The 24,201-nt window shown below is 44.2% G+C and overlaps 2 protein-coding genes across 3 annotated transcripts in view; both read left to right on the forward strand.

Annotated features, from left to right (window-relative positions):
• Positions 1–1,117, forward strand: part of HPS1 (HPS1 biogenesis of lysosomal organelles complex 3 subunit 1) — a 48,214-nt gene extending 47,097 nt beyond the window's left edge. For both annotated transcript variants that reach the window (XM_044297145.1, XM_044297146.1), the window contains exon 19: positions 268–1,117. In XM_044297145.1, the coding sequence (XP_044153080.1) occupies positions 268–430 (163 nt within the window). In that variant the 3' untranslated portion in view covers positions 431–1,117. The remainder of the gene's footprint in view (positions 1–267) is intronic.
• A 10,048-nt stretch (positions 1,118–11,165) lies between these two features.
• LOC122942206 (inactive heparanase-2-like) overlaps positions 11,166–24,201 on the forward strand; it is a 38,592-nt gene continuing 25,556 nt past the window's right edge. The window contains exons 1-2 of the mRNA XM_044299705.1: positions 11,166–11,512; positions 20,908–20,927. Coding sequence (XP_044155640.1) covers positions 11,215–11,512; positions 20,908–20,927 — 318 coding nt within the window. The 5' untranslated portion in view covers positions 11,166–11,214. The remainder of the gene's footprint in view (positions 11,513–20,907; positions 20,928–24,201) is intronic.

The following is a 24,201-nucleotide window of genomic DNA, read 5'->3' on the forward strand; positions in this document are numbered from 1 at the left end:
CAGGATGGACACTCCCTTCCTCCGAGCTGTGATAGGGAGAACTGCAGCAGAAGGGACACACCCCCGAGCTGCCAGCTGGAAAAAAAAATTCTTAGAAGAATTGGAGCAATGAATGTGGAGATCTCTGGGTCCATGTGAGGTACAGGGCTGGTTCTATCTTTATTAGAGATTGTCCTGTACTATATGATGTCTGCAATGATTGATTTTTGGAATTTGACAGGTTTGTGCCAAATTTACTAAAAAAAAAAAAAAATCTTTTCCCTCTAGGAAATTACTTCGATATTACATTAACCATCACCAGACGGAGGTGGTGAAGTGCTACGAGCTGCTGACCCTGCACCTGGGCATTATCCCGCCGGAGTTCATCATCCAGCAGTGCCGGGACCTGGCTCGTAAGCTGTGGGAGCCTTCGCGTATACCACTCCTGTAGGGACCGCCTCACCGGCCATCGTCCTGACTCCATCCCCTGCACACGTCCACTCTGTACCGCCCTGACACGTCCACTCTGTACCGCCCCCTGACACGTCCACTCTGTACCGCCCTGACACGTCATAGCTCTTAGGAGAAAGCAGAGAAAATAAGCCCAAAGAAAGCTGGTCGGCCAGGGCAGAGATGCAGAGATTGGTGTTTAATTGGTGCAGTTAAAGGGTTTGTGTGAGATTAAAAAAAAAAATCAACAACAGCGCCACCCTTCTTCATGGGTCATGTCTGGTATTGCAGTATTCATGTAAATGGAGCTGAGGTGCAATACCAGATACAGCCCATGAAGAAGGGTAGCGCTGTATATGAAAAATTAAGCAAACCCCTTTTTTCTAATCTCAAACAAACCCTTAAAAATTGAATGTAAATGGACAGAAGGGGAAATCGGTGCATGAACCAAACGTACCCGGTAATCAATGTCCTCCTGGGGCCATGTCTCATATACACGAGAGTATTATTTATTAGGTAGATAGATGCGACATTTACTGCACATTAAAGGGTTTTTTCAGGTTTCGAATACTGATGACGGCGTCGCAATTACTAATGAATTATTAAGGCTACTTTCACACTTGCGGCAGAGTGATCCGGCAAGCAGTTCCGTTGCTGGAAAACGTATGCCAACTGATGGCATTTGTAAGACTGATCAGGATCCTGATCAGTCACAAAAATGCATTGAAATGCCGGATCTGTCTTTCCGGTGTCATCTAAAAAAAAAAAAACGATCTGTCATTTATTTTTTTTCATTTAAGTTTTTTTAGCCGGAGATAAAACCATAGCATGCAGCGGTTTTATCTTTGTCCTGATCAGTCAAAAAGACTGAACTGAAGACCTCCTGATGCATCCTGAACGGATTGCTCTCCATTCACAATGCATGGTGATAAACTGATCAGTTCTTTTCCAGTATAGAGCCCCTAGGACGGAACTCAATACCGGAAAAGAAAAATGCAAGTGGGAAAGTACCGTAAAGGGGTTCTCTGGGTTACAGATATTGATAGCCTATCCTCAGGATAGGTCATAATTTCAGATCGGTGGGGGTCCGACTCCCAGTACCTCCAGTGATCAGCTGTTTTGGGCCGCTGCAGTGCTGGAAATTACCAGAGTACGGATGTAAGCAGAAGGCTCTGGACAATGTGTAGTTCCTCCTCCTGTTCACTTGAATGGGAGCTGAGCTGCAGTACCCCAGAACGGTCACAACACAGTATATGGTGCTGTCCGCCTTCACCTATGTTTACAATATAGTTTCCCGCTGCGCAGCCTGAAACAGCAGATCGGCAGGTGTGTCGGACCCCACCAGTCTGATATTGATGAGGATCGGGCCATCAATATTTGTTTCCTGGAGAACCCCTTTAAAGTGGGAATATTTTTTTTATATCTGTTGAATTGCATAGAATTTTGGACAATGTACATAGAAATCTGTCACATGAAATAATAAAGGGTTAAACATTTACTGTGGTTTGCCTTCTAATATCATAGACTTTACAGATCTGAGAAGCATTCACCATATTGCACTTAAATTTACAAGTAAATCATAAGGACCCCGGTAAGTCTTGCAGTGGCCCAACACTGACATAGACCCACTGATGATTTTTTTTGACACGTACTTCATGTTAGTGGTAAATGTTTTAATTTCATTCATTAAAAAAATCCCAAATTTGCAGAAAATTTGGGGAAAAAAAATCCATTTTCAAAATTAAAAATGTTCTGCTTCTAAGACAGTTGGTGATACCTCACAAAATAGTTTTTAAAGTGGTATTCCCATCACAGACAATGGGGGCATATCGCTAGGAGGTGTCTGAGAGGTGCGGGTCCCACCTCTGGGATCTGCACCTACACCAAGAACGGAGTGGCCGGGGGCGCCCTGCACATGCGCTGCCGCGCTCCATTTATTTCTGTGGGGCAACCAAAAATAGCCGCTGGCTCTGCTATTTCCATCGGCCCTATAGAAATGAATGGGAGCTGTGGCCGCGCATCTGTGCGCTCCCATTCACTTGTATGGTGAGAGCGTTTGACGGTGGCTGGACCCCGGGAAATCTGGGATCCTCCGGCCACCACCTCCTAGCGATATGCCCCCATTGTCTGTGATCGGAATACCCCTTTAATTAACATTCACCTTATATCTACTTTATATTAACTCTCTAGAAGGCATATCTTTGGAAGCGACTTTTCACATTTTCAAGAAAATGTCCAAAATTGACTTTTTTAACCCCTTAAGGACACAGGGCGTACCGGTACGCCCTATTTCCCGAGTCCTTAAGGACCAAGGGCGTACCGGTACGTCCTGACTTAAAATCGGCATTCCGGCGCCGCGGGGGTTAATCGGAACGGGATTTCGGCTGAAATCATTCAGCCGGCATCCCGTAACAACGCAGGGGGGGGGTCATTTGACCCCCCCGTATCGGCGATCGCAGAAAACCGCAGGTCAATTCAGACCTGCGGTTTTCTGCGTTTCCGGTCCATTCGGGTGTCCGGTGACCCGATGAACCGGAAAAAGACTGCGATCGGTGGCGTAATTATACACCACCAATCGCAGTCCGAGGATTTGAGGAGGCGGTGCTGGCCCTGGTGCTGAACACTGCTGTCCAGGGTGCTGATTGGTGCAGGGGAGAGAGGCGCGAGATTCAAACTTCCTGCGCTCCTCTCTCCCCTCCTCTTCCTGTTCTGCACGAGCACCCGGCAGCATCGTCCAGCACCAGCTCCTGTGTCCCCCTAATCGCCATCCATCACCCTCCTGCACCCATCGCCACCCAGGTAGGTTAGGGTCAGTGAGGGAGAGGCATCGTTAGGCAGGGAAAGAAGGGAAAAGTTAGTTAGGAAAAAAAAAAAAAAAAAAAAACCTTTTAACTTTTACACAAAACTTTTTTTGATCCATCTATCAGACCCCAGACCCCCCCCTGCCACTTGCCCCCCCCTACCAGCCCCCCACCACCACCAGCCCCCTCCACCCATCCCCCCACCACTCCCCCCAACCCCCCCCCCCCACCACCACCACTAGCCCCCTCACCACCACTTTTTTTTCTGCGTTCGCTGACTGGTCGGCACTCTTTAGCGTCCGTCCACTGTTAGCGCATCGCCTGCCCCACCGCTGATCAGCGTTGTACCGCTAATCAGCAACTTTTTTTTTTTCCTAACACTTGCCCTTTTTTCCTTTTTTTAGTACGCGAACACCCGTTGCCCCCACACACACGCACATATAATAAAGTTTTACACACACGCACACCTACACGCACACACACCCATGGCCCGCCGGGTGTTCTCGGCCGAGGAGGCATATGCCCAGATTGCCTCCGACTCCGAGAGCCCCAGTGAGGATGAGGATGACCCCACATTCCTCTTATCATCAGCATCCTCCTCATCATCATCGGATGACGATGAGCCACCAAGGCGGCGGAGACTCCGCCAGGCGGAGCCAGGGGCCGCACATGCTAGGGATCCTGTGGCCCACCCTAGTACGAGCCGCCCTGGGGTTCGTACTGGTTTCCCGGCCCACCAAATAAGTTCACCGGAGACCCCTGCCGATGAACTTAGCTGGTGTCCCCCAGTGGACTTTGAGCCTGAGATTCCGGATTTCGCTGGCAATCCTGGAATCCAGATTCCCACAGTGGGGTTTACTGAAATTGACTATTTTAGTTTTTTTTTCAGTAACCCACTGGTGAATTTGATGGTGGAGCAGACGAATCTGTACGCCCAACAGTTCGTCGCTCAAAACCCAGGCTCAGTTTTGGCTAGACCCGGTGGCTGGACGCCGGTCAGTGCAGCCGAAATGAGGACATTTTGGGGCCTCGTGCTGCATATGGGTCTAGTCCAAAAACCCAGTGTCAGGCAATACTGGAGTGGGGACGTCCTGTACCAGACCCCACTGTACAGTATGGTCATGACACGCTCCCGGTTTGAGGCCATCCGGAAATGTCTGCATTATTCCGATAATGCAGCATGTCCACCCCGAGGTGATCCTGCCTATGACCGGCTGTATAAGATACGGCCTGTCATCGATCACTTTGGGGCCACATTTCAGCAGGCCTACGTACCTGGAAGGGAGGTCGCGGTTGATGAGTCGCTCATTGCGTTCAAGGGGAGACTCAGTTTCCGCCAATATATTCCCACAAAGCGAGCGAGGTATGGCGTGAAGCTATACAAAATTTGTGAGAGTACCTCAGGGTACACTTACAAATTTCGTGTGTACGAGGGGCGAGATTCCCGTATTCAACCCCCAGAATGTCCCCCCACTCTGGGTGTTAGCGGGAAACTCGTGTGGGACCTTATGTACCCACTGCTGGATAATGGTTACCACTTGTACGTGGATAACTTTTATACCAGCATTCCCTTGTTCAGGTCCCTTGCCGCCAGATCTACGTTCGCTTGTGGGACCGTGCGGAAAAATCAGCGCGGCCTCCCTGCCTACCCCCTCCAGGTACCTATCCCCAGGGGTGAGACCCGTGCACTTACCAGTGGAAACCTGTTGCTGGTCAGGTATAAGGACAAGAGGGATGTCCTTATGCTGTCCACAATCCACGGTAACGGCACCACCCCAGTCCCTGTGCGAGGTACCGCGGCAACGGTCCTCAAGCCCGATTGTATCGTCGACTACAATCGGTATATGGGAGGAGTTGATCTCTCGGATCAAGTCCTCACGCCATATAACGCCATGCGCAAAACCCGGGCATGGTACAAAAAAGTTGCGGTCTACTTGGTGCAGGTTGCCATGTACAACTCTTTTGTACTATCCCGAAGCGCTGGCAGCACAGGGACATTCCTCCAATTCTATGAGGCAGTCCTCAAGGACCTGATCTTTTCGGACCGGGAAAGAGCAGGCCGGAGTACCTCGGGAACTGGAGGCGCCCGGATCGTCCCTGGCCAACACTTTCCAGGTGTGGTCCCCCATACTGGAAAGAAGGGACGAACCCAAAAAAAGTGCAGAGTGTGTCGCAGGAGGGGGATACGGAAGGACACCACCACTCAGTGCGACACGTGCCCCGATCATCCGGGCCTCTGCGTTATCGATTGCTTCAGGGAGTATCACACTTCCATGGAGTACTACATTTTTATAATCCCCAACAGTTCACTAGAGAACATAAAACACTATGGCTCTCAGACTTTGGAGACACGAAAACTATTTTTCTTTCCCCCAAAAATATTAGTTTTAGTGCAGGCATCCTCAAACTGCGGCCCTCCAGATGTTGTAAAACTATAACTCCCAGCATGCCCAGACAACCTACAGCCATCATCAGGGCATGGTGGGAATTGTAGTTTTACAACATCTGGAGGGCCGCAGTTTTAGGATGCCTGCTTAGTGTCTCCAAAGTCTGAGAGCCATACATATTGGGCATCGTCGCGTGCGTAAAAGTCGTCGCTATAAAAATAACTTTTGACCAAACGCCTCGGATGAACGGTGTTAAAAATATAAAATAAAAACGGTGCCAAAACACCTATTTTTGGGCAAAATTTCAATTTAAATCCATTTTGCCGGTAATAAAGCAAGGGTTAACAGCCAAACAAAACTAAATATTTATTGCCCCGATTCTGTCGTTTGCAGAAACACCCCATATGTGGTCGTAAATGGCTATATAGCCGCACGGCAGGGCATAGAACGAAGGGAACTCCATACGGTTTCTGGAAGGCAGATTTTGATGGACAGTTTTTTTTTTGACACCATGTCCCATTAGAAGCCCCCCCTGATGTAGCCCAGACTAGAAACTCCAAAAAAGTGACCCCATCTAAGAAACTACACCCCTCAAGGTATTCAAAAGTTACTTTACAAACTATGTTAACCCTTTAGGTGTTCCACAAAACTAAATAGCGAATGTAGAAACAATTTTAGATTTTAATTTTTTTGTTACATTGCCTCAAAAAAGAGTAATATAGAGCAACCAAATATCAAATTTACCCCAAAAATAGTCCCAAAACAACAACCACCTTATCCCGTAGTTTCCTAGATGGGGTCACTTTTATGGAGTTTCTACTCTAGGGGTGCATCAGGGGGCTTGAAAGGGTACATGGGTGTAAATAAACCAGTCCAGCAAAATCTGCCTTCCAAAAACCATATGGCGTTCCCCTTCTTCTATGTCCTGCCGTTTAGCCAAATAGTAGTTTACCACCACATATGGGGTGTTTCTGCAAGCTACAGAATCAGGGCAACCCATTTTGAGTGTTGTTTGGCAGTTAACCCTTGTTTTACTCCTAGAAAAAATTGATTATATTGGAAAATTTTCCCAAAAATTGAAATTTCATAATTGTTTCTCCATCTGCCATTAACTCTTGTGGAACACCTAAAGGGTTAACAAAGTTTGTAAACCCAGTTTTGAATACCTTGAGGGGTGTACTTTCTTAGATGGAGTCACTTTTTTTAAATTTCTATTCTAGGGGTGCAACAGGGGGCTTCAAATGGGACATGGTATAAACAAAACCAGTCCTGCAAAATCTGCCTTCCAAAACCCATATGGTGTTCCCCTCCTTCTATGTGCTACCGTTCGGCCAAACAGTAGTTTACGACCACATATGGGGTGTTTTTGCAAACTACAGAATCAGGGCAACCCATTTTGAGTGTTGTTTGGCAGTTAACCCTTATTTTACTCCTGGAAAAAATTTATTATATTGGAAAATTTTCAAAAAAATTGAAATTTCAAAATTGTTTCTCCATCTGCCATTAACTCTTGTGGAACACCTAAAGGGTTAATAAAGTTTGAAAAAACAGTTTTGAATACCTTGAGGGGTGTAGTTTCTAGAATGGGGTCATTTTTGGGAGGTTTCTATTATCTAAGCCTCACAATATGACTTCAAACCTGAACTGGTCCATAAAAAGTGGGATTTTGAAGATTTCTCAAAAATTTCAAAATTTGCTTCTAAACTTCTAAGCCTTGTAACATCCCCAAAAAATAAAATATCATTCCCAAAATGCTACAAACATGAAGTAGACATATGGGGAATGTAAAGTCATCACAATTTTTGGGGGTATTACTATGTATTACAGAAGTAGAGAAACTGAAACTTTGAAATTTGCTAATTTTTCAAAATTTTTGGTAAAAAATGTATTTTTTTATGCAAAAAAAATAACTTTTTTGACCCAATTTTAGCAGTGTCATGAAGTACAATATGTGACGAAAAAACAATCTCAGAACGGCCTGGGTAAGTCAAAGCGTTTGAAAGTTATGAGCACTTAAAGTGACACTGGTCAGATTTGCAAAAAATGGCCCGGTCCTTAAGGTGAAAATGAGCCCGGTCCTTAAGGGGTTAAGGACCAGTTCAGTTCTGAAGTGACTTTGAGGGGTTTTAATAATAGAAACCACCCATAAATTACCCCATTTTAGAAACTCAAATTGTTAATCTTTTAGGTGTTCCGCAGGAATTTAAGGAAAATTGAGGAGAAATTTTAAAAATGTATTTTTTTGGCAGATTTCCTTTTTAATCCATTCTCCAGTAAAATCAAGCGTTAACAGTAGAGATTAGAGAATTACATATTTTAAAATTCATTCACACTTTGTTTGGTGGTAAAAAGTGAATTGCGTTATGGATTCTGGACCATAACGCAATTCTATGACGGAATGTGGATAACGGAATGCCTTTAGAGGCATTCCGTTATTCATTTCGTCATAATAGAAGTCTATGGGCTGCAAAACGGATCCGCCCCGTTTCCGTTAGGCAGGGGTCATCTCTAGTTAACAGCAGAAAATTTAACAACACAGTGTGAAAAGCAAGACCCTGTGATGCGGTTTCCTGGTTTTAGAAACAACCAATATGTGCATTTCAGGCCCAATGTGGTGATTTATGCAGCTTGTGCCGACAACTGTAGAGGCTCCGGGGTGAAATAAGTGTTACTCTCAAAAAGTGACCCATTTTGGAGTGATCATTTTGATGCCACAGGTCAGTGCAAAATGAAAATAGTAATATTTCAACATATATGGCAGTTTAGTGCCCAATATGTTGTGCTCATTGTGTGCCATCAGAGAGACCTACACCCTTTAAATAGATAGGCAGGTTCTACTGGGTAATTCTAGAAATGTACATGTAAGCTGCTGTATGGGCACACGGCAGGGCTCAGAAGGGAAGGAGCGCCAATTGGCTTTGGGAGTACAGATTTTGCTGGAATGGTTTTCAGAAACTACATCACATTTGAAGAACCCCTGAAGTACCTGTACAGTGGAAACCCCCAATACAAGGTCATGCCCACAAATGTAAGGGCTCCGTGCCCGTATTGCTGACCGTAAAGTACGGGTCTACAATATACAGGCACTGGCTGTGCGCGCTCCGTGGTGTGAATGCTGACCCATTGAATTGAATGGGTCTGTGATCAGCAAGATACTGCCAACAGAAGCACGGATGGATCGGAAGCGCTTCCGTGGGCTTTTGGGTCCGTGCCTCCGCACCGCAGAAGATGAGACATGTCCTATTGTCGTATTTTTCGGATCACCGACCCATTCAAGTCAATGGGCCCGCATCCACACTATGGAGTGCACATGGTCAGTGCCCGTGCATTCTGGACTGCTATTTGGGGTCCGTAGCATGGGCACGGAGCCCTCGCGATCGTAGGCATGAGCCCTAAGTGACATAATTTTGCAAACCACACCCCCTCAAGGTATTTATCAAGTGGTGCAGTGAGCATTTTGAGCCCACCAGTGTTTTGCAGAAATTAAAAAGCAGGGGATGGTGCGAAATAAAAAGATTTCCACAGATTGGATGGAGTTCAGTGCCCAATATGCTGTGTCCGACTTTTGCCATCTGAGAAATGCCATAAGTGTGGACGTAAACTGCTGTCTGGGCACACTGCAAGGATCAGATGGGAAGGACCACTGTTTTGGCTTTTGTAGCACAGATTTTGATGGATTGGTTTACCGGCGCCATGTTGGTTTCAAACAGCCTCTGGGGCCCAGTACAGACATTTTCTGACAACCATACTTTTATTAATTATTTTTTTGAGCTGTGTGAGGGCTTATTTTTTTTGCAGCATGAGTTGCCATTATCATTGGTACCATTTTGGGGTACATATGACTTTTTGATATTATGCCTTTTGGGAGGCGAGGTGACCAAAAAATGGCTGTACTGGCATACTTTTTTTATTGTGTTCACCTGACTGGGTACATCATGTACTATTTTTGTAGAGCAGGTTGTTACAGACGTGGCAGTGCCAAATATGTTGGGTTTTTCAATAGTAAATGGCTAGATGAGGGGAGAAGGGCTTTTGTTTTCCACTTGAAACCTATTTTGTATTATTTTTTTTCCCACTTTATATTTTAGTCCCACCAGGGGACTTCAGCTTCTGGTGTTCTGACCGCTGGTACAATGCAGCACAATACATGCTTTATTATACTACATTGGAACTGTCCGCCTATGAGTCTGTCTGTGCAGGGCCTGATGGGCTTCCAAAGTTTGCAGTCCCGGAGGCTTCCGGATGCCATAGCAACGATTGGCACCCAGCGAACAAGGGAGCCCCCTCCCTCTGTAAACCTCTTAGGGCTCATGCACACGAACGTATTTTCTTTTTTTTTTTTTTTGCGGACCACATGCTGAAACATTCATTTCAATGGGTCCACTCAAAAAAATGGAAGTTACTCCGTGTGCATTCCGTTTCCGTTCTGCATAAAAATATAACATGTCCTATTATTGTCAGCGTTCCGAACAAGGATAGGACTGTTCTATTAGGGGCCCGTTCTGCAAAGTGCAGAATGCACACGGACGTCGTCCGTATTTTTTTGCGGATCCGTTTTTTGCCGACCGCAAAATACATACGGTTATGTGCATGAGCCCTTAGACGGCAGATCCTCTGTCTGGTCCAACCATTTCCCGAACCACTTGGAACCGAACCCGAGTTCGGGAAATGTTTTTTTACAGTAGAAATTGATTTATGAAGTAATTACCCAAAGTCTCGCGAGAATTCATAGGAGACAATACATTCTAATACTGTACGGAGTATTCAAAAGCAGTATTATGCAAATCGATTTTGGATGTTTCATCCGAAGTCGATTCGCTCATGTCAAAAAATGATCATTGCATAATTTATGATGTCATTAAAAATGCACATGTTGTATAGACTGATGGGGAGCCCCCCAAATCTGTCACTGGAATGGCATCTTCATCCAGATCTCCATGGACCCCCTTAGCCCCAGGGGCCTTGCTGTCTTCCTCATGTTGATGCTCCTCCTATAGCATCCTCAATTGCATATAGATTCATGAGGACCCATGCCCTCTCCTGACATGTCTGTTTTAGTAACCCCTTGTAATAACGATTCTACAGCATCTTCATACAACTCTGTTCTTTTCCTCTATTATTCCTACTAGAAGTTTATAAATGTACTGCCAACTGTCTGCAATAAAGGTCCAACCAGGTGTTACCAGTTGGGGGTGTGTCCCTGCACAGGCTGACGCCGGCAGCACTGATTGGATGGTGTCAGACTGTGCAGGGACACACCCACAACTGGTAACCCCCATCTGGAATTCACTGCAAACTGCTAGTAATTCATTCATAACGTCTAGAATTAATAATAGAGGGATGGTACAACATAGTCATAAGAACAGATGCTTCGTAATAGTTAATACATGTAGTTACTAAATCGCACGTCAGGAGTTCAGACGCCGCAGTCTCTTCGCTCTAAAGGCCGATCCTTGAGATTCTTTAGTGAAAAGCTCTTCTGTCCCCTGTGGGGTCCTCTCTATTCATTTCAAGCTGTATAGTATCCTTATGGGAACATAGCAGGAATACTTCAGCGTCCCTCTGCAGCCCAGCCTTCTATTCTGAGACCTGCCTACATGGTGACTACACGCAGGGTTGTACTTTCTGCACAGAGGATCCCATTGCTGGAGAAAAAATATATATACTTGACTGCAGCTGTAACTTTTAGGTTAATAGCAAAGCGAAGAACGTCAAAGTCCACCCTTCAATCAGTGCGAGTTGGGCACAAAGCCACCTTTCTCGCCCTTGATACCCTGACGATGGCTGCTGTGGGCTTGCGGCTGGGGAAACAAATCCGTTGCCTGAGTGGAAGAGCGAATTCCAAAACTTCAGGGGAGCCGAAGCTGAAATATGACGCTGTGATCGTCGGAGGAGGTAACGCAGTCTGTCTGAACAGCGTGTACTGACTTAAAGGGGTGGTCTCATCACAGACAATGGGGGAATATCAGTAGGATATGCCCCCATTGTCCTATAGTCTCGGGTCCCAGCATTATTCAGAACGGAACCCTGAAAGTGTTGCGCATGCGCAGCCGCCCTCCATTTATTTTCTATGGGGCCGCCAGAAATAGCCGAGTGCTGACTCTGCTATTTCCGTCAGGCCCATAGAAGTGAATGGGAGCGGTGGTTGGTCGTGCGCGGTGCGCTTCCATTCATTTCTATGGGGGGGCTCCAGCCACCACCTTGCAGGGCTCTGTTGCCGATATATTAGAGCGGCAGGCAGAGCATGCATCTGGCCTCATTCTATATACCAGGGCCGGCATGGCCAACCTGCGGCTCTCCAGCTGTTGTAAAACTACAACTCTCAACATGTCCTGCTGTAGGCAGTCTGGGCATGCTGGGAGTTGTAGTTTTGCAACAGTTGAAGAGCCTCAGGTCGGCCATCCCTGTACCAGGGAATCAGTAACCTTCGGCACTCCAGCTGCTGTGCAACTACAACTCCCAGCATGCAAACGTGCTCGGCTGTTCTTCTAACCCCCCACAGAAGTGAATGAAGATTTCTAGGAGTTGTAGTTTCTGAACAGCTGGCGTGCCGGAGGTTGATGATCCCTGCACTATGGGATTGCAGCAGACGGTGAAACAGTACCCCCCCCCTGTTCTCGAGATCAGTGTGGGTCTCAGTGGTCGGACCACCCCACCGATCAATTATAGGGGATATCTTAAAACCTGGCACAACATAACATCTATAAGAAGCCCAGTTATAGATGAAGTGGCATTTGCACTCACTAAATGGACTGCGAACACAGCGGGGGTCATTTACAAACATTTTTAATGCCAGTTTTTAGCGTACAAGAAGTCCCAGGACAACATTTTGCTGCGCAGGAATTTTTACGCCATCCTCGCCACTTTGCTCTAGCAAATTTACTATCATTTATGCCCGAAAACGGGCGTGAAAGAGGAGCAGAAACGAGTCCCGTCAGGGGCTGCCGTAGTCTTTACGCCAAGTGCAAGGACTGTCAGAGGTGCGTCTAAACTGGAAAGGGGTGCATGTCTCCTCATAAATTAGGTGAATCCTTCTTCAGCAGCGAAGGAGGAAACAGAGGCTAGCGTAAAAATCCAGTCTTTGTAAATGACCCCAAACACATGCAGACGGTGACCACCTCCTATTATCCATAGGATATGACTAATTGTCGGGACCCCTGACGATAACAAGAACAGGGGTCCCAAGTCCTCCAAGTGCATAGAGCGATGGTCATGTACAGGGACATTAAGGGTGTCTGGATTGTATGGAAAATGTGGGTCCCCCTCCAGCCCAGTAATTTAAAATGGTGCGTCACACTATGTGTATCATTTCATACTCTATGCATATATACCTGTGTACACTGACTACAAGTACACACAATTACTATTCATACATTTCTATGTATCCTTCAGAACAAACAGTAATTATACATAGACACTGCTAAAAGGGGGGTTGTCACTTCAGCAAATAACATTTATCATGAAGAGAAAGCTAGAAATTTTAGTGCTAACCCTGCTACATCTGTAATACAAGGCACTTACTAATGTATTGTGATTGTCCATATTGCCTCCTTTGCTGGCTGGATTTTTTTTTTCCATCACATTATACGCTGATCGCTTCTCAGTACAGCATGTTGGTACCTGCATTCCCTGGATTTACTGGAGGCCAATTTGGCACTAAAAATGACAAAAAATTGCAGCATGCATGTGGAACCTACACTCCCTGAATTGTATGGCGGCCGTCGTGGCACATAACAGGTAGAATTTAGTGTTAGGTTCCCGTCTTACAGAGATCGCCCTGACGTGTGGCAGACGGGCTCAAATAATTTTGTACAAAATGTATTTGCCAACAATCTCAAATTTACTTATAAGGGTAGCATTAGCATCAGAATACTTTTTTGTACTTTAGTTTCTAGAGTGCTGTTGCATTGTATTTTTTTTTCTTTGTGTTTTCGGCCATAGCAATGTGCACCTGCGCATTGGGATGTGCTGACTGACCCCTTTTTTTCTTTGCAGCTCGCTTTTAGGGGTTACGACCAACCTGCAATCCAGCGGTAGCCGGGACCATGGGAGCAGACCCCCCCCCCCCATCGTATCAGCGATCACTGCGGTTTAACCCCTTCTATGCCACTACCACGGCATATAAGGGGGTTTGTGTTTGAGTGAGCCCATCTAGTCCCCGCGCTGCTGTGGCGGAGACTCGATGTCTCAGAAGGCAACCCGATGCCGTGCAGAGGCTGCCCAATGCCTTGCACGGCATCGGGACCTGCCTTCTACGGGTGCCAAGGAGATCCAGCCTCAGGCTGGGTCTCCTAGGCAACCTGTTAGTGTATTACTCAGTGTCATACACTTACAGGTAATGCATTACAAATAAAATTAATAAAGTAATAAAATTAATAAAGTAAAAAAAGAGAGAAAAAAAGCCACTTTTCTCTTATTTTATAATAAACTGGAAAAAAACACACATATTAGGTCTCGCCGCGTCCGTAATGACCGACTCTATACATATATCACATGATCCACCCTGTGCGATAAATACCATAATTTTTTTTTAAACAGTGTAAAAAAAACGAAAAACTTTTTTGTCACCTTACATTACAAAAAGTGCAACACTAAGGCCCCTTTCACACGGGCGAGTTTTCCGTGCGGGTGCGATCCGTGCAGCGAACGTATGGCACCCGCACTAAATCCTGACCCATTCATTTCTATGGGGCTGTGCACATGAGCGTTGTTTTTAACGCATCACTTGTGCGTTCAGTTGAAATCGCAGCATGCTCTATATTGTCCGATTTAGACGTGACGCAGGCCCCATAGAAATGAATGGGGTGTGTGAAAATCGGATGGCATCCGCAAGCAAGTACGGATGCCGTGCGATTTGCACGCACGGTTGCTAGGAGACGATCGGGATGGAGACCCGATCATTATTATTTTCCCTTATAACATGGTTATAAGGGAAAATAATAGCATTCTGAATACAGAATGCATAGTAAACCAGCGCTAGAGGGGTTAAAAAAATAAAAATAAAAATTTAACTCACCTTAGTCCACTTGATCGCGAAGCTGGCATCTCCTTGTGTCTCCTCTGCGCTGAACAGGACCTGGGGTGAGCTGCTCCATTAAATATCGGTTAAGGACCTTCGATGACGTCACTCCGGTCATCACATGGTCTTTTACCATGGTGAATCACCATGGTAAAAGATCATGTGACGTACCATGTGATGACCAGAGTGACGTCATCGAAGGTCCTTAACCTGTATTTAATGGAGCAGCTCACCCCAGGTCCTGTTCAGCCGCTCAGCGCAGAGGAGACACAAGGAGATGCCGGGCTTCGCGATCAAGTGGACTAAGGTGAGTTAAATTTTTTTAATTTTTTTTTAACCCCTCTAGCGCTGGTTTACTATGCATTCTGTATTCAGAATGCTATTATTTTCCCTTATAACCATGTTATAAGGGAAAATAATACAATCTTCAGAACATCAATCCCAAGCCCGAACTTCTATGAAGAAGTTCGGGTTTGGGTACCAAACATGCGCGATTTTTCTCACGCGAGTGCAACGCATGACAATGTTTTGCACTCGCACGGGAAAATCGCGCATTTTCCCGCAACGCACACGGCTCTTATCCGGGCAAAAAAAATGACGCCCGTGTGAAAGAGGCCTAAGTGATCAAAAAGGCATATGCCCCCCAAAATAGTACCACTCTAATTGTCACCTCATCCTGCAAAAAATGAGCCTCTACCTAAGACAATTGCCCAAAAAATAAAAAAAACTATGGCTCAGAATATGGACACTAAAACATCATTTTGTTTGTTTAAAAAACTGCTGGTATTGTGTAAAACTTAAGTAAATAAAAAAAAGTAGACATATTAGGTATCGCCGCATCCGTAATAACCTGCTCTATAAATATATCACATGACCTAACCCTTCAGGTGAATACCGTAAAAAAAATATATATAAAAAAACGGTGTAAAAAAGCCATTTTTTTGTCACCTTACATCACAAAAAGTGTAATAGCAAGCGATCAAAAAGTCATGCGCACCACAAAATAGTACCAATCAAACCGTCATCTCATCCCGACAGTCGCTCAAAAAATAAATAAAACTACGGCTTTCAGAATGTGGAGACACAAAGAAAATCTTTAAAAAAAAAATGCTTTGTTATGTAAAACTGAAACAAACAACCAATATTTGGTATTGTCGCGTCCGTGACAACCTGCTCTATAAAAATACCGTATAATCTAAACTTTCAGATGAATGTTGTAAATAACAAAAAATAAAAACGGTGCCAAAACACCTATTTCTAGTTACCTTGCCTCACAAAAAGTGTAATATAGAGCAACCAAAAATCATATGTACCCTAAAATAGTACCAACAAAACTGCCACCTTATCCCGTAGTTTCCAAAATGGGGTCACTTTTTTGGAGTTTCTACTCTAGGGGTGCATCAGGGGAGCTTCAAATGGGACATGGTGTCAAAAAACCAGTCCAGCAAACAATGCCTTCCAAAAACCGTATGGTGTTCCTTTCCTTCTGCGCCCTGCCATGTGCCTGTACAGCAGTTTACGACCACATATGGGGTGTTTCTGTAAACTACAGAATCAGGGCCATAAATGTTATCTCTATTTTCCATTAATTCTTGTGGAACACCTAAAGGGTTAACGACGTTTGTAAAATCAGTTTTGAATACCTTGAGGGGTGTCGTTTGTAAAATGGGGTCATTTTTGAGTGGTTTCTATTATGTAAGCCTCACAAAGTGACTTCAGACCTGAACTGGTCCTGAAAAAGTGGGTTTTAGAAATTGTCTGAAAGAGAAATTTCAAGTTTGCTTCTAAACTTCTAAGCCTTGTAATATCCCCAAAAATAAAATGGCATTCACTAAATGATCCAAACATGAAATAGACATATGGGGAATGTAAAGTAGTAACTATTTTTGGAGGTATTATTATCTATTATAAAAGTAGAGAAATTGAAATTTGCTAATTTTTCAATTTTTTTTGTAAATTTTGAATTTTTTTTAATAAATAAAAATAATTTTTTACTCAATTTTACCACTGCCATGAAGTACAATATGTGACGAGAAAACAATCTCAGAATGGCCTGGAAAAGTAAAAGCGTTTTAAAGTTATCACTACTTAAAGTGACACTGGTCAGATTTGCGAAAAATGGCCCAGTCCTTAAGGGGTTAAGTAGTTCGCAGTTTGGTGGAACTGTAGGTAAGCACATATAACTAGTTCAGTACACAGTTCTAATCACAATACAAACAAAAGGAACATTATATAACTGTTCTAAATACCTATTTTGGCCTCTTGTTCCCATAAAACTGAACTCTAACTGGAACTGTGTGTCTGTTCAGCTCCCCTCTCTGGTGAATAATGATTCCAGCTAGGGGATTTACCACACAGACTCAGTGTGAGGCTGGCTGTGGTTGGTTAAGACTCCTGTTCAGTGTGAGGCTGGCTGTGAATGGTCAAGACTCCTTTTCAGCAATAACAGTTTAACTCTATGCTTTTTGTTGTGTCTGTTGTGTCATTGAGCTTACCTTACATTCATATAATGAATCTTAAAGGCATATTATCTTTTCTGCTTCTGTGAACACAAATATATAACTATTACATGACACCAAAACATGATGTCACAGTAAATAACTCTGCTTTTGTCTTTAACATATAAACATAGGAACTGTATTAAGGTTATTGGCAGGTGTAGCTTTATACACATATAAGCCATATTAGCAACCTAGGACAGGTCTTAGCTGGCCAGCTTCACTGCTGGTGAGCTGACCCTATATAAGATTTTAGGGGCGGGCATGCTGGTGAGTAGACTATCTAAAAGGTTGTAGGTGAGGGCCTGCAGGTGAGCTGACCCTCTAAAACATTATATGCGAGGGCCTGCTGGTGAGCTGACACTGTAAAAGATTTACGGTGCGGGCCTGCTTATATGTGAGGGCTTTCGGGTGAGCTGACCATGTAAAAGATTGTAGGTGAAGGCCTGCTGGTGAGCTGACCCTCTATAAGGTTGTAGGTGAGAGCCTGCTGGTGAGTTGACCCTCTAAAAAAAAAATATATGTGAGGGCTTTCAGGTGAGCTGACCATGTAAAAGATTGTAGGTGAAGGCCTGCTGGTGAGCTGACCCTCTATAAGGTTGTAGGTGAGAGCCTGCTGGTGAGCTGACCCTCCAAAAAAATTATATGTGAGGGCTTTCAGGTGAGCTGACCATGGAAAAGATTGTAGGTGAAGGCCTGCTGGTGAGCTGACCCTGTAAAAAATTATATGTGAGGGCCTGCTGGTGAGCTGACCCTGTAAAACATATGCGAGGGCCTGCTGGTGAGCTGACCCTGTAAAAGATTTTAGTTGTGGGCCTGAAGGGGAGCTGACCCTGTAAAAGATTTTAGGTGCGGGCCTGCTGGTGAGCTGACCCTCTAAAAAATTATATGCGAGGGCCTGCTGGTGATCTGACCCTGTAAAACATTGTAGGTGAGGGCCTGCAGCTGAGCTGACCCTCTAACTCTAAAAAATAATATGCGAGGGTCTGCAGCTGAGCTGTCCCTGTAAAACCTTATATGCGACGAATAAGCATGTTGATAAGATGGAAGAGGAGGAGGAGGATAAGAAAAGGAAGATTCAACCATATACCCTTGTTTGTGGTGAAAGGGGTGCATGGGAATACAGTGTATTCAGTACATTTAAACAACACATTTAAAGTGCCTTTATGTTCATCAGCATTCCTCTGGTGGAGTAGAGAAGTCATAGTCAATCCAGGCCTTGTTCATTTTTATAAGAGTCTACCTGTCAGCATTTTCAGTTGACAGGCGGATACGCTTATCTGTTATAATGCCACCAGCAGCACTAAATACCCGCTCAGACAAAACGCTGGCAGCAGGGCAGGTCAGCACCTCCAAAGCGTAGAGAGCCAGTTTGTGCCACGTTTCCAGCTTGGACACCCAGTAGTTGTAAGGCACTGAGGGATAATTGAGGACTCTGACACACCATCTTCCAAAATGTTTCCCTCCTTGTGAAACTAGGCCGCTCATCAGGGTGAGGGTCATGGCGGGGTGTCATGAAACTGTCCCAGGCTTGGGAGAGTGTTGCCCTGCCTCTGTTGGAACTGTTGTGTGTTCCCCTTGTCTCCCCTCCCTGGTTGGCCAAGGAACTACGTACTCTGCCGCCAGCGTTGTCAGATGGAAATTTTTGGAGCAATTTTTCAACAAGGATCTTCTGGTATTGCACCGTTTTGCTCGTCCTCTCCACCATAGGAATGAGAGATGAGATCTTCTCTTTGTAGCGGGGGTCGAGAAGTGTGAACAACCAGTAATCCATGTTGTCTAAAATGCGTATAACGCACGGGTCGATGGAAAGGCAGCCTAACATAAAGTCAGCCATGTGTGCCAGAGTACCAACAGGCAAGACTTTGCTGTCGTCATCAGGAGGATCACTCTTATTCTCCTCATCCTCTTCTGCCCACCCACGCTGAACAGATGGAATTAAACTTCCATGGGTACTACCCTCTGTAGCGGAGGCAACCGTCTCCTGCTCCTCCTCTTCATCGTCCAATTTACGCTGAGAAGACGAACGGAGGGTGGTGTATCACCCTGTGTAATGTTTTCCCCCATTTCCACCTCTTCCACATGCAAAGCGTCCGCCTTAGTTGTGAGCAGCGATCGTTTGAGTAGACACAGAAGTGGGATGGTTACGCTGATAATAGCGTTATCGCCACTCACTATCTGTGATTAGTCAAAGTTTCTTAAAACCTCACAGAGGTCAGACATCCATGCCCACTCCTCGCTTGTGAATAGCGTAAGCTGACTGGAAAGGCGACGACCATGTTGCAGATGGTATTCCACTACTGCTCACAAAGCCTGGCCAACGTGTGGAATGTCAAGTTCCAGTGCGTGCTCACATCGCACAACAGTCGGTGAGCTGTCAATTTTAAGCGCTGCTGCAGCGTTGACAGACTGGCTGAAGCTGTCGATGACTTGCGGAAATGTGCACACACGGGGCGCACCTTTACCAGTGGCTCAGGCAAATTGGGGTAGGTTTTGAGAAACCGCTGAACCACTAAGTTTAAGACATGGTCTAGGCATGGTTTGTGTGTGAGCTTACTGAGCTCCAAAGCCGCCACCAAGTTACGGCCATTATCACACACAACCATGCCTGGATCTAGGTTGAGTGGCGAGAGCCACAGCTCAGTCTGGTCTCTTATCCCCTGCCACAGCTCTGCGGCGGGTGCTGTTTGTCTCCTAAACATATCAGCTTCAGCACGGCCTGATGCCGCTTCCCCAATGCAGTGCTACACTGCTTACAGCTACCGACTGATGGCTTACTGGATAATAAACACAATGATATCACAGTACAGGGATAATAAACACTATGATGTCACAGTACAGGGATAATAAACACAGTGATGTCACAGTACAGGAATAATAAACAGTGATGTCACAGTACAGGGATAATAAACACAGTGATGTCACAGTACAGGAATAATAAACACAGTGATGTCACAGTACAGAGATAATAAACACAGTGATGTCACAGTACAGGGATAATAAACACAATGATGTCACAGTACAGGGATAATAAACACAGTGATGTCACAGTACAGGGATAATAAACACAATGATATCACAGTACAGGGATAATAAACACAGTGATGTCACAGTACAGAGATAATAAACACAGTGATGTCACAGTACAGGGATAATAAACACAGTGATGTCACCGTACAGGGATAATAAACACAGTGATGTCACAGTACAGGGATAATAAACACAGTGATGTCAAAGTACAGGATAATAAACACTATGATGTCACAGTACAGGATAATAAACACTATGATGTCACAGTACACTGATAATACAGTAGAGAGAATAAATTTGACTTGTGTAGTTAGTTCTATGATCTTTGCCCTCTCTAAACTCTATAACTAAAATCTCCAGGTTTCAGCAAGAATATTTCACATCTTTACTATTTGTTCCAATGTGTAAATTGGTTAAATGGTTTAAATTAAATACATATTTGTCTATTGCATAGCAACTTTCTAATATACTTTAAGCTTCAATTCCTTCTTTCTGCTTGCTTTAGTGTATGGAGCCAATGGCTGAAAACCTGTCCTGATTATATCTAACTGAAACCGATGCATGGCTCATTACAATGGACATAGTTCATTCACTGACAGCAAATGAAACACAAAGTATGATAGAAAACTCCAAAATGTTTCATTGTGCAATCTTATTATTATATTTTTACATCTTTATCCTGTATATATGAACACAATATATAGTATTGTGTGTGTAAATGTGTATTTTTTATTCTTTTACAGGACACAATGGCCTGGTAGCGGTGAGTTTTATGAAATTTTTTTGTTCTGTAAATCATTTAACTGCTGTATGTGCAAGCAAATTCCATAGTAAGAGTAAAGTGCTGACCGTAGTAAAATACCGCATGTAAAGGTGCTTACATATACACTGTAAGTTACGACTACAGTCATTTATTAACTCTATACTTTATCCACATTAAAAAGACTGATTCTGCATTTTCTTAAATATCAATAATTCTGCAATGTAAAGTAATTTGTCCTTCTGTTTCCAACAATTTTGTATAAGAAAGGTCAGTATGTATTATAGAGTAGGTCTGAAATAGACAAAATAATATTTCATATTTATACCGTACAAATAAAAAGGGGGCAATTACCCAGCTGTGTTGTTTTTGGAGGTTAAGCCTTCTGCTAATGGTCTACCAAGGAGGCATGGTTTGCCCAAAAAATAATGGTATGATGCTCAAGTAATACTGCCATACAGTGCTCCTATAATACTGCCATATAGCACCTAAATAATACCACTATAAAGTGCCCAAAAACACCACCATTGGAGGTGCAAATAAGATCTGACCACGATTTATGGAGGCTCTCATGGTATGAAGGTTTGTGTTGGAGCACCCCTGCAGATCACCCCAAAAAGGCTACACTATTACGTCCAAATAGCATTGCTCATATAACACTGCCACAGTGAAAAGTAAAACCACAATAAAGTGCCCAAAAACATCACCATATGATGTACACATAATACAGCCACATATACTGCCATATAGCACCTAACTTATATCACTATAGAGATCCCAAATACACTATCATATGATGAACACATAACATTGCCATATACACTACGTGCAGAATTATTAGGCAAATGAGTATTTTGACCACATCATCCTCTTTATGCATGTTGTCTTACTCCAAGCTGTATAGGCTCGAAAGCCTACTACCAATTAAGCATATTAGGTGATGTGCATCTCTGTAATGAGAAGGGGTGTGGTCTAATGACATCAACACACTATATCAGGTGTGCATAATTATTAGGCAACTTCCTTTCCTTTGGCAAAATGGGTCAAAAGAAGGACTTGACAGGCTCAGAAAAGTCAAAAATAGTGAGATATCTTGCAGAGGGATGCAGCGCTCTTAAATTGCAAAGCTTCTGAAGCGTGATCATCGAACAATCAAGTGTTTCATTCAAATAGTCAACAGGGTCGCAAGAAGCGTGTGGAAAAACCAAGGCGCAAAATAACTGCCCATGAACTGAGAAAAGTCAAGCGTGCAGCTGCCAAGATGCCACTTGCCACCAGTTTGGCCATATTTCAGAGCTGCAACATAACTGGAGTGCCCAAAAGCACAAGGTGTGCAATACTCAGAGACATGGCCAAGGTAAGAAAGGCTGAAAGACGACCACCACTGAACAAGACACACAAGCTGAAACGTCAAGACTGGGCCAAGAAATATCTCAAGACTGATTTTTCTAAGGTTTTATGGACTGATGAAATGAGAGTGAGTCTTGATGGGCCAGATGGATGGGCCCGTGGCTGGATTTGGTAAAGGGCAGAGAGCTCCAGTCCGACTCAGACGCCAGCAAGGTGGAGGTGGAGTACTGGTTTGGGCTGGTATCATCAAAGATGAGCTTGTGGGGCCTTTTTGGGTTGAGGATGGAGTCAAGCTCAACTCCCAGTCCTACTGCCAGTTTCTGGAAGACACCTTCTTCAAGCAGTGGTACAGGAAGAAGTCTGCATCCTTCAAGAAAAACATGATTTTCATGCAGGACAATGCTCCATCACACGCGTCCAAGTACTCCACAGCGTGGCTGGCAAGAAAGGGTATAAAAGAAGAAAATCTAATGACATGGCCTCCTTGTTCACCTGATCTGAACCCCATTGAGAACCTGTGGTCCATCATCAAATGTGAGATTTACAAGGAGGGAAAACAGTACACCTCTCTGAACAGTGTCTGGGAGGCTGTGGTTGCTGCTGCACGCAATGTTGACAGTGAACAGATCAAAACACTGACAGAATCCATGGATGGCAGGCTTTTGAGTGTCCTTGCAAAGAAAGGTGGCTATATTGGTCACTGATTTGTTTTTGTTTTGTTTTTGAATGTCAGAAATGTATATTTGTGAATGTTGAGATGTTATATTGGTTTCACTGGTAAAAATAAATAATTGAAATGGGTATATATTTGTTTTTTGTTAAGTTGCCTAATAATTATGCACAGTAATAGTCACCTGCACACACAGATATCCCCCTAAAATAGCTAAAACTAAAAACAAACTAAAAACTACTTCCAAAAATATTCAGCTTTGATATTAATGAGTTTTTGGGTTCATTGAGAACATGGTTGTTGTTCAATAATAAAATGAATCCTCAAAAATACAACTTGCCTAATAATTCTGCACTCCCTGTATACTACTGCCACGTAGTACCTAAATAATACCACCCTAGAGCGCCCACCTAATGTGTACTTACAGTAACATAGCCTACTATAATCCTGCCACATAGCGCCTAAACTATACTACTATAGATCTCCCAAAGGCACTATACCATGCACACATAATGCAGCCATATAAAATACTGCTAAATAAAAACAAACTAATAGCTCAACCAGCATATACTGGAGCTTAGGGTACTTTCACACTTGCGGCAGAGAGATCCGGCAAGCAGTTCCGTCGCCGGAACTGCCTGCCGGATCAGGCAAACATATGCAAACTGATGGCATTAGTAAGGGTACTTTCACACTAGCGTTATTCTTTTCCGGCGCTGAGTTCCGTCCTAGGGGCTCAAATCCGGAAAAGAACTGATCAGGCATATCCCCATGCATTCTGAATGGAGAGTAATCCGTTCAGGATGTCTTCAGTTCAGTCTTTTTGACTGATCAGGCTTTTCAGAAAACCGTAGCATGTTGTATTTTTACCTCCGGCCACAAATCCTGAATACTTTGACTGAACGCCGAATCCGGTCTTTTTCCCATTGACTTGCATTAACGCCGGATCCGGCGCCGTGTGTTCAGTCAAACCGGATCCGGCTTTTTGCATGTTAAACCAGAAAAATGTGAAAAAAAAGTTAAAGTCCATAAATGGCGGATACGTTTTTTCCAATGCATTTTTACATTGTGATCAAAATCCTGATCAGGATTCAAATGTAATCCGTTTTCACACGTTTTTCCGGATCCGGCGGGCAGTTCCGGTGACGGAATTGAACGCCGGATTTAAACAATGCTAGTGTGAAAGTAGCCTCAGGATCCTGATCAGTCGAAAAAATGCATTGAAATGGCGGATCCGTCTTTCCGGTGTCCTCTGGC

This window comes from Bufo gargarizans, chromosome 6 (assembly GCF_014858855.1).
Source record: "Bufo gargarizans isolate SCDJY-AF-19 chromosome 6, ASM1485885v1, whole genome shotgun sequence".
Taxonomy (NCBI): Eukaryota; Metazoa; Chordata; class Amphibia; order Anura; family Bufonidae; genus Bufo; species Bufo gargarizans.